This window comes from Xiphophorus hellerii, chromosome 15 (assembly GCF_003331165.1).
Source record: "Xiphophorus hellerii strain 12219 chromosome 15, Xiphophorus_hellerii-4.1, whole genome shotgun sequence".
Classification (NCBI taxonomy): Eukaryota; Metazoa; Chordata; class Actinopteri; order Cyprinodontiformes; family Poeciliidae; genus Xiphophorus; species Xiphophorus hellerii.
Genome location: NC_045686.1, coordinates 12,511,903 through 12,522,847, shown reverse-complemented (window position 1 = coordinate 12,522,847; position 10,945 = coordinate 12,511,903). Strand labels below are relative to the sequence as shown.

Sequence of the window (10,945 nt, the reverse complement as noted above, 5' to 3'; positions counted from 1 at the left end):
AATATTCTTGCAATAATTTAATGACAGTTCATTCTGAGCACAAGTGGGTGACTACGCTGTCACCAGCTGGGGGTCAGCGAGAACTTCTGTTTTTAGATCGTGATAGTGCAGTAGAAGGGTCAATGTCAACCTAAAACACTCAACAAGGGCAAAATGTCTCAAAAGGAAAGTGATTCTTGTTTCTTATTATTTGTTTAAGCAACATCCTTTTGAAATCCAGTGCAGTGGAAGAAAAGCCCCCACTTTGCTTGTCTTTGCCAGCTCCTCTTCTCTTCACTCTTCACCTGCTCTGTGTTTTCCTTGCCTCGATCCTCCTGTGTAATGACAGCTAACCGTTGAGGCCCAGCCAAAGTGGTGATTGGCAGCAATTTTCACCTCAGCAGAAGGGATGCGAGTGAAGCAAAACGCTGTGCCTAAAGTCAGACAGGCCGGTCAGATTTAAGCTTCCCTCTCACTGTCCAAGGCACTTTTTCACCAAAGTATTTTTTTTTTTTATCTTTTCTTCTGAAGCACACATGTTTGACTTCAACCTGCAAAACAGAAAAGGCAAATGTCAGCATGGCTTTCCGTCAAGCAACACTATGAAACAGTCACAAATAATAAATGAGGAAACTTGATTTGTAACAGAGCTGAAGCTCTCACTGTGCCACTACAAGGGTCTGTGTGTGTTGATACAGCCAGCATGTTAACACTACGAGCAAATGTCTGAGTGTTTCTTGAGCAACATGATCTACACTCTGAACTCAGTTCCAATTCATGCTGAGTTTTATGAGTTATGCCTGATTATGATCATTTGCTGTTTACGAGTGTTTGGCAGAGTGGTGGGAAGCACCTCACTTATGAGAAAAACCCTCAGTTTAGGAATGCTCCACTGCATGGTAAAGGCCTGCATGCAAAAACCTAACTTGCTTTGATCCATTCTTCTTTGGCAAGTTCTTGAGTTTGTTTTAAACCATTTTAGCACTAAATACTAAGATGTGTTTTTAGCTCAGAATAACTGGGAATTATATCGTTAGTGTTAGTGTTCATTTATAACACGGTGCAGAGTGATTTGCTGTGTTACTGTAGAGAACTGTTGTGCTTCTTTTCCATAAATAGTCTGACCAGATGTGAATGTAAACACCAGTGATCAAAAGTTTTGAGGAGCATTTTAGAGAAAAAAAATTACAGCACAACATTTTGACCTTTTTCCTGTGTTGTGCAAAGTCCTTGTTTTAAAGATGGACCAATAATCAGTTGAACAGACTTTTATTTAGCATAGCAAATTCCAATTCAAGTTATTTATTTACACATTTAATAGCAGTAAACAAATTGTGGAGGCAAAGTCATTTATCTGACTTGTAGACATTTGTTCAGACAGTTTTCAGAGTGTAATGTTTCAATGCAATTCAGAAAAGTTGAGCAGGAAAGGCTATTTGTCAATTATTGATTGCTTTGCAGTTGCACAGACAAAAGCAACAAAGTGATTTAACTACTGACATACAATTTTGATTGCAACATTATCTGTCAAGCTACAAATACCTTCCTCTCTGTGATTTTTTTTTTCTTACGTTTTCTTGTAGCTGTAACTACAAAAGTTAGGTTTTTAGATCTTTTTACTACTGGAGGCTTGATCGCCTCAAGCAGCAGTGACTTCATTAGCTTATACCATAGGCTCGCTGTGTGTGTGAGTAGAAGCATTGTAGTACCTTTTGAATGTGCACGCGCTACCCCTCTGTGCACTGCGGGCTGCCTGCAAGCCGTGTGAGAAGTCGCGCACATCTTTTGAAGTCTGAGAAAGAGAAAACACAAAGAGAAAGACTGAATTGTTTTCTTTTCATGCAGTGTGCTGATGTTGGACGGTGATAGCTTTCCCTCCTGGTGCACAAGGTCCAGGGCAATCATGGCTTACATGCAGGTAACGTGCAGTCTCTGGTGTGGTGGTAAAGTCTGTACGCGTTCTTCCTGCACTTGGAGCTGAACACGAGTGGACCTGACGGAGAAGGAGAAACAGGGTCTTTGTACACATTTCTAATGTTTGCATTCATCTTCATCAACATCTGCTTTTTAGAAACTATGCATTTTGTGTAGGATAAAAAGTATAAGCTAACATTCAAATTGGTGGATTTGTGGTGTGCAAGTTTTAGAAAATATGAAACTAAGAAATATATAATTTAAAAACATCCTAAGCAGGATCAGTTCTTCATTCTGTTTTTAATTAGACATTAAATGTAAGTTTATCCACAAAAACACTAAAACTCCAGATATTCTGTTGTGTGTCTTGCCTTAATTTACGTTTATTTTTTTTTATATTGTTTTGTTACCAAATATGTTATTTGATAATAGTAACTTGTCATACTGGACCACCTTGACACAGGGGCGCTGCCAGGAATCTTGGGCCCCATGACAAAAAAATTTAATTGGGCCCCCCCACCCAGCTGCTGTTACAATTTCTTGAGTCTATCTGACCCATCAAAAGCATCACAATTTTAAAGGCTTGTAACTGCCTTGAAGCAGCATCAGAGCCAGCGACTCTAATAGACTGGACAAAATCATCAGGAAAGCTGGCTCTGTACTGGGACTGAGGCTGGAGTCCCTGGAAACTGTGGTGGAGAGGAGGACACTGAAGAAGGTTCTGTCTATTATGGACAATAAACAGCACCCTCTCCACCACATAGTGGACAGACAGCGGAGCACCTTCTCACATAGACTGCTCCAGCTCTGCTGTCGTAGGGACAGATACAGGAAATCCTTCCTGCCACATGCCATCTCACTGTACAATAAAAGCTAAATCATTGTTCTGCACTAATCAGTCCGACTTGCACAACTGCACTGTGGCACACTTGCTGTACATATATTTACATATACATATCTGCATTTTTTTTTTTAAATCTTTGCAAGGACTGCTCTTAAGTTGCTTTTTATATTAACAGCATTTCATATTTTTACAATTTATAACATTTTATATTTTATTTTTTATTTTATCTACAACTACTACTCAGTGGTAGTTGTTATTGTGTCTTGTCTCTATGCTGTAACTGCGAAGTAATTTCCCTGCTGGGATGAATAAAGTACTTCTATTCTATTCTATTCTATTCTATTCTATTCTATTCTATTCTATTCTATTCTATTCTATTCTATTCTTTGGTCCAATACTGATAACAAGCACAATATTTACTGCTCATGAATTTTACATGCAACAGTCCACATACAATATGGAAGTTGGTTGCTTAAATTTTTTCTATTAGTTTTAGCTTTCTCAAATGTCTCTCCCCACCAGCAACAGTCAAAAGCAACATGCAAAATATACATGAAGCAATCCAGACTTCTCAAAAAATGTTATGTAGTTGTATTTTTTCAAGCTGCAGTGTACAACTTTAATAAAAAATATGTCTTCTCCATATTTGTTAAAGCTGTCACCATGTCAGATAATATGTGAAAATGAAAACAATCAATCTTCTCCACCTGAGCTACTATTACTGGCTAAAGTAATGCAATGTTCCCACCAAAACAACCAATCAGAACCAGTAGGAGGGTATTAGCGCTGTCAATCAACCTCATTCACTCACTGCTAAATGTGCAAATGGTGGAAAAACAACTTATCATTACAGGAAAAATGTTTATCTGCTGTCATTGGTAGCTATGCTAACTAGACTGAGCATTCACAACAGGCAGTTAGCGGCAGCATAGGGATGAGCAGCCACATGAGATTGTGATTGACAGCACTAAAACTCTCCTGTCTCTGATTAGCTGTTTCTAGACAGTACTGGGAGAAGGCAGAGGAGATCATTTTTCACATCTTTTCTCTCATGTCATACTGTCACAACATAATGACAGTTTTAACATGTAAAAAAAATGTTTTATAAAAGTTAAATACTGCAGCTTTAATTTCTCTTAGGAGAGGGCAGGTCAGGAGGGACGTGGGCTAGAGCTGCTGCTGACTGACTCATCTGTTAAGTGTGGTAAAAGGTACAGGGACAAGTTCAATATATGAATATGTTGGTAATTTCTTTCCTTAATTCATCAACATTTCACAATAGTCTGTAGCTAAAGCTAACTATGCTGAATGGTTGATAATCTCACACAGTCTACCCACCTCTCGGAGAAAAACTGGGTTACAAATTGACACTTTTACCTTTTTCTCTCCCTGTCTCTATTTTTTTGAAAACCTGACTTTAGTATTTTTCTTAGCAGCACAGTAACTGCCACTGTAGTTCTTGTCTTCTACTGACTGCTGCTGAACACCTTCACCGTCAAGCGCTCCAAGCAGGAACGATCCATTTCATGTAGACCCAGGGGGGTGTTAAGGGCAAATGTGCGCTTTTGGATCTGGGAGGGGTAACATTTAATTTTTACTGCTAAAAACAATTTCAGAAAACACAATATAATTAATTTTGTAATTGTCAGGGCCCCATTTTTTTTAATTTCTATGAACAAAAAAAGAAAATAAAATAAAAAATTGTGGAGGGCCCCTTGTTGTCATAACTTCCCCCCCCTAAACGGCGCCCCTGCTGTTGGGGGGCAGCAGTAGTGAGCAAACCGGAAGTTTTATTTTAATATGTTGGCTGAACTAAAACAGGAAGTGCAATAATGGGCACAAATAGCTTGCCATAGACCACTTCAGTGCCTCAATGGGAAAAATATCAGACTCAAACTGAAAACACATCTTAGAAAAGAGGAACATTTTAACAGGTTCTTACCTGTGAAATATTTAATTATTCTCTCTTTCATTTTATAATCTGTGGGGGTTAAAACTGCGGGAGGAGAGTAAAGGAGAGAAAATGTTATACAACAATTAAATGAAGGATATCTTGGTTAACACCAGGGGTGAGGGTCATCGTCCTGCCACTCACCCAGAGCCTGGTTCCCTTTGTCCGTCTTGCCGCGGAAGTCCCTCTGTTCTACCGACGCGCTGTCCACCGCCCGCGGCGTCAGCGGGGCTTCCGTTCTTGTTGGGTGTCTGCCCCGGTTATCCCCCACGTGCTTCATGATCTCCACCATCCGCCTCAAACTCCGCGGCGCGTCCCCGCCGGCCGCCGTGGTGGGCGCGCTCTCGCCGCAGTGCTCGGTCAGAGCGCACATCAATAGCAGCAGTCCCACAACAACGGGTTTGCGCGGTGCGCTCATAGCTCCAGTGTAGTGAGGAAAGTGGAAAGTGGACCCAAGGAGGAAAAAGTAAACTCTTTTCTTTTTGGAGACCTGAGGGACGAGATTGAGGACGAATTTTAAATATTGGCACTTTTAAATGACCAGGATAATATTTCTAACATATCCATGCAACTTAATGTACGGTTAGCTCAAACATCTTAGTTATTCAACAATAAAATCATAAGATAATCTTAACACTTTTTAATAAGTATGTTTTTAAATACAGTTTTAGTTGTGAAAATGTCATTACCTTTTCAAAGTTCTCTTACGCTCTGACTGCGTCTGGTGCGTCCTGCCAAAACGATGCACATGTGCGTAACTTTTTTTCCCTCTCTGTTGCGTTCCCGTCCTGATCCCAGTAAGTGTTCACTTTTTAAAAAGTCGGTTCCTGTTTGGGTAGAGTTAAAGCTACGGAAGTCGTATGTGTGGTCGCTGATGGCTGGTGATCACCCTCCAAGCGCCGGGCGTGCAAAGAAAACGCGCAAAAAAGAAGAAGAAGAATCTAATATTATCCCGTGTGGCGCTCCAAGTTCCAAGTTTGCCCCCTCTTGTGCGTCCAGTCGCTTTTTATTCTATCTCCCCGACGGCGGGGGGAGAGGACTGTCCCCTGTGGACTACTCCACAAATTTATGTGGTAATTATAGGAAACGGTACCTGAAGAGGAGAGTTAACACGAGTTGTCCGATCATCCCTTGAATGCTGTGTCAAGTTTACTGAGGCCCCCCTCCCTCTCCTCTTTTCCGTTACTCCATTTATCTGTGCGATATACGCGGTTACAGGAAGCGTCTGTCTTCCACTAATACTTCCACTGAAATTTCCAATCAGCCCAGCGTGCAGCGCAGATGCAGCACATCTTAGTGGAAATGCTGCCATATGCTTCTTGGGATCCTCATAACCTCATTTAGAGCCATTGCGCGCTTTACATCCATCATGGAAAATTGAAACGCAATTATGCACCTTTTAGGGGCAATTCTTTGAAAATTGATTGTTTTGTTTTGTTCTTTTTTTAGTTCGTTCCCGGTGGTTTCTCGACAGAGCAAGCCTTTGGTCGAGGTTCGTCCTCGCTGGAGATTAGTGTGCACTGGCCTGCTGCTGGGGCTGGAGCAGCTTTCTTAAAAGTCGGGGCGTGCGAGTGGCTCCCACGCCCACTACTTCAAATCTCACAAACCTGCAAGGGGAGACATAACTTTGAGAAGAAATATTCATTCACCCCAACTTCGCTGCCTAAGAGAAAGCAGGATACAGAAAGCTTATGAGCTACTTGGAATCTTTATGAAACTAATCCAAATATCTGGCGCATAGTTTGCTTTTTTTTGTCATAATCGGATAACAGCATTTTATGGACATACTCTTGTAATTTCCCTGCAAAGTTCAGCGAGGAAACGACCGTACCGCCTTGATTAAACGAACAAACTCTCGGTGCTGAAAGGACAGCGCACTGTCACCATTCTCCGAAGTTCTTTACTGAACTGTGCTTTTTTTAATGCATTCCTGGCTAAGGGCGTCTGTACAAAGTTTTTAAAAGGGTGGCCAGAGGTGTAGTGGCAGACGAGAAGAGAGTTACTCTTTAAAAATAAACGATGACAAAATATAGGTGATATCTGGTTTCCTTGCTGATTCACACACAGTCATCAGCAGATTCGACCCTGTTCTTTTGGGAATCGGTAGTCAAACTTATTTCAAGGCTCATGAGAAAAACCACTGAGGCAGGAACATATTTGCTTTCCAATGACCACGTATCAGCAGATTTAGAGCAGGGATTTGCGTACGAAGAGTTAATGGGGTTTGACTGCATTTATATTTTTTTCTGACAGATGAAAATCCTATCAGCTGAGGTGTTTAAACGATGACAGTTTTCTGTAAACTGGTGAGATGGTTCTTCTGGGATATTCTGGTAGATCTACAGTTGCTGAAGAACTCATATCAGGTCATGTTTACGTCCCTAAGTGGTGTAAGTTGCTGCCATGTGATTGGTTGATTCTCTATTTGTGTTAACACGTCAGATAGGTAGGTAGACAGACAGACAGACAGACAGATTTGTTGTTTATTTTGGCCTAGGACATTTTTTTTTTTTTACAAATAAGTGACGACATTAGCAGTTTCAGCAGAGGGCATCATTCTGCAGTTGCTGCACACACTCATGCTGTTCACATTAGCAAATCCTCATCAGTGCACTGAGCCAGCATGTTTGAGGAAATTTGACTCATGAGATATTTACATACAAATGGATAACCAAAGTACTATTGTGAAAACCAATCAGATCAAATTACACCACAGGATCCACATCTGCTTTGTCGGTCAGCTGTGTGCCTTGCATCATAACAGATCTCACTCACCGAAGTCACTGTGTAGCATAGGAAGGGTGAGAGGTTTGGAAAAACGTAAATACAAAATAAAGAAAAAACATGTTTGAGACACAAGACCTGGAAACTTTGTCCGACCTTTCCACAAAGACAAAAAGAAACCCAATAAGGGTTGGCTTAGATCACAAATAAAGACGAACAAAGTTCATATTTTCATTTTTTTCTAACATTCTGAATGAATGAAAAGAGCAAAAACGGTCTTCGAATCATGCATTTTGCAGTTCACCGCTGCTGGAAATGTCCAAGAATCCTTTCTGTTTCTCACTATGTCTTTATCGGTTGGATTTTTACATGCAAAAGAAGTTATGAAAGACTTAGGAAAATGTACCATTTGAATATTCCCTTGCTTAACCTCAATAATAACCATAGTCAACTTTCCTTAGTGGTCACATATGAAACAATTCTCTCTGCCATGTTTCATTCAGTGAGTCAGGCTCATGTGAGTTCAAGTGAACCATGAACGGTAAAATTTCCCAGATCCGATGGGGTTGCTTCTTTCAACATCGTATTGTCACACTTTCTATTTCCAAATGACCTGTCTGCAGTTTATCTGCTTGTCATTAGTGGATGTTATCATCCTTCCAGGAACGTGGTTGTTTCTTGTCCAAGTTGAATCATTCTCTTTTTGACTTTGAGAAAACAGAATAGTTCCATCCTTTCATAAATGTTGAAATTTATATAGCTTTGTTTCAGTCTCTTTTTTTCCCTCTTCATTTGTGGGGTTGGCTAAACTCACAGCACTAATGATTATGACTTTTAAAGTGAACTCTGGGCTTGAAAACACAATTTCTAAATTAGGTGAAAACAGGAAACATGAACGTTCAGTTTCTCAAAGGAATTGGTGTTTCATTGAAAGAAAGTGAACATCTGGGGAAAGAATATTCATATAAACGGATGTTTGCTGGACGTTTTTATAATTCATTTCTGTTTTTCTTTTTCTCAAATTAAAAAATGATGTGAATCATTCTCAATTAGTGTAGAACACAATTAGTTTTGCAAAAGCATATAATATGGGGAAGAAGTTTACATATACCCATCATCAGATGAGGTCTTTAGCACTATTATTATCAAAAATTTGGATATAAAGCGAGCATCTTAATATGTTTGAGACAAATGCATCTGTTCATTCTTCTCAGTTATCTAAAAAACAGCATGATTTGTTGCCATACAAACCAGAGTCCGAAATACTTTTTTCTCACATTTAAAATCTTGACCATGCAAGACATACATACAGAAGTTTGTTGCTGACAAACTAACAAACATTTTATGAGCTATGTAAATTAACAAAAGATGTATTCTAAGTGTGAAGAAAAATAGTCAAAATTAATGTTGAAGGAGAAATCATAATAAATGTTTTCTGCTGATATTTTCACCTGCTGCCAAAATCTGACTTGTAGATGACGATTGTGCTTATTATCCCAACTCTTACTCTGTAAAATAGATAAAGCTTTACATTGTTTTCACACTTCAAGAAGTTCATGTTTGTTTTTATCAGGGGTTTTTGTACAGACATCTATAACAATCACGAGCAAATTCCTCCTTGAAGGCTGAACATAGTTTTTTCAAGCTAACATCTCATAGACCAGCTGAAAAGGTGTGGTAGGAGTATGAAGAGAATAGTTAAGGGCTTAAAATATTTTTGTAAGGCAAAGTAATATTGAAAATCTTTTCCCTTTACTTTAGGTTCACATTGCAAAAAAAAATTGTCTGAATTAAGAAAATATACAATTAAAGTTTTCCAAACTTGATATGTATGTCACAAAGCTAGGTTTTTGAGAAAGAGTGTGACATTTTGTTGAATTAACTAAGGCAAGTTGGTAATAAAACTTGGACCATGTTTCACTCTGGTCACTTGTCTTTAATATAATGTCTGCTTAAAGTCTCTTTGGATGTGAGCATTCAGAAGCTTCTAAATGAGTAGCCTGTTAATTTGTTTATTTTAACATATTTTACACCAATGTAGAAATAACTAATTTAAATTCAGCCACAGGAAAAAGTTGATTTGCTTTATGTCAGAAGTCTGATTGCCGTAATGTTATTAACTTTTCTGTTTTATCAGTCCTCCACTTTATGTGTCAAATCAGAGTTTAATCAAAAATGAAATTTAATGGATAGCAGGGAATGTTTACAATTGTTTATAAGTTTCTTGCATACTCATCTGCTAAGTCATTACAAGGAAGTTTAATAGACCTCCTATTTTCACTCTTCTGTTTTCACTTACACCAGGTGATTGATCTTTTCACAACTGTGGAGGGAAATAGGGGCCGTGTTTGACTGACAGCTTCCAGAAGGATCTAAGGGATTTAAGTAGATTCCCCAGTAAGGGTCAGTCAATTTCCCAATGTAATATTTTACTGCCCCATGCAATTGTAATTTGTTTAAGATGTTTTTCAAATTCAATAATCTTAAAATAAATGTCTGATGTCAAAATGAAAAATGAGCGTGCAGTTTCTGATTGCAAAATCACACAGGTTGCAAGTGGTTGTAATTTTGGCACGGCTATGAAAATACAATTTTTCATCCAAATGTTAATACTTGACACAGTGAGGTTAGGTTTGCAAAGAGGAAAAAGTGCAGAGACTTGTTCCAAATACGCAAAGATTAGTGCAACCATAAACACCTAAAAATAACAACAATTAACTGTAATGGATATAAATCTTTAAGAGCTAATCTAATGTCATAAAGTGAGGGTGGAACAAATATTATTAATTAAATATCTGGTTTTAACTCATGTAAAACCCCAATCTTTGTCAGAAAAAAAGAAAGGTCCCAGAGTAGATTCAGTCAGTGAAATCAGTATTCACCATTTTAAAAAATCCATCTTATTCTTGTTTTCTGGTGTTCCCTTCACATGGTCCTATCACAAACAACCTACCTGATAGGTATCAGATTCTCCAGTGCATTTCTGCAGAATGTGTACACTTTCCTTTTGTTGTCAATGTGTTCCTAGATCTGTTTGCTTGTTGCAAAATTACATGTTTATCAGTTGATAGACTTGATTAGTTCTTTGAAGGAAAGGAGAGTTTTACAAAACAGATACCCAACTTTCTCACTTACCACAAGATCCAGTTTAGGCACTGATGAAAATTACTCTTTGGAAATAAATTCCAGTCCTTGTCTAGTTGAAGCTTTGGTAATCATCTAGTAAGTCGTGATTACCAATAGCATGTGCATATGTCTACAAAAATCTCTGTAATTTTTAGAAAAAGAACATTCTGCTGATAGTCAAACATGGAGTTGGTAGTGTGATGGTCTGGGGATGGTTTGCTAATTGTACAAGTTAGGTATACTGATCAAACTAACTGAATCAGAATCATGACATTTGATTTATTGGTTGGAAGATTTCTGTGTTCATTTGGGGACAGCCACCCTGTAATAGTTTTTGAAGTAAATGTTAGCTCTTGTGACAGAACATGGATATTAATTTGATTCTGGTCTTTCACGCGTGTTGATGC

At 38.7% G+C, this 10,945-nt stretch overlaps 1 protein-coding gene across 1 annotated transcript; it reads right to left on the bottom strand.

Annotated features, from left to right (window-relative positions):
- Positions 1-493: 493 nt before the first annotated feature.
- Positions 494-6,196, bottom strand: alkal2a (ALK and LTK ligand 2a). Its single transcript, XM_032584555.1, has 6 exons — positions 5,378-6,196; positions 4,833-5,178; positions 4,680-4,733; positions 1,892-1,972; positions 1,689-1,771; positions 494-530 (listed from the first exon to the last, which is right to left on the bottom strand). Exons 2-5 carry the CDS (start codon positions 5,104-5,106, stop codon positions 1,707-1,709), a joined length of 474 nt encoding a protein of 157 aa, XP_032440446.1. The 5' UTR covers positions 5,107-5,178; positions 5,378-6,196; the 3' UTR covers positions 494-530; positions 1,689-1,706.
- Positions 6,197-10,945: the final 4,749 nt, after the last annotated feature.

Coding starts and splice junctions, on each gene's coding strand:
- alkal2a (XM_032584555.1), bottom strand. CDS start 5,106: ATGAGCGCACCGCGCAAACCCGTTGTTGTGGGACTGCTGCTATTGATG. Junction 1,973..4,679: donor AATAATTAAATATTTCACAG/GTAAGAACCTGT, acceptor CTTCTCCGTCAG/GTCCACTCGTGTTCAGCTCC. Junction 1,772..1,891: donor AGACTGCACGTTACCTGCAT/GTAAGCCATGAT, acceptor TCTCTTTCTCAG/ACTTCAAAAGATGTGCGCGA.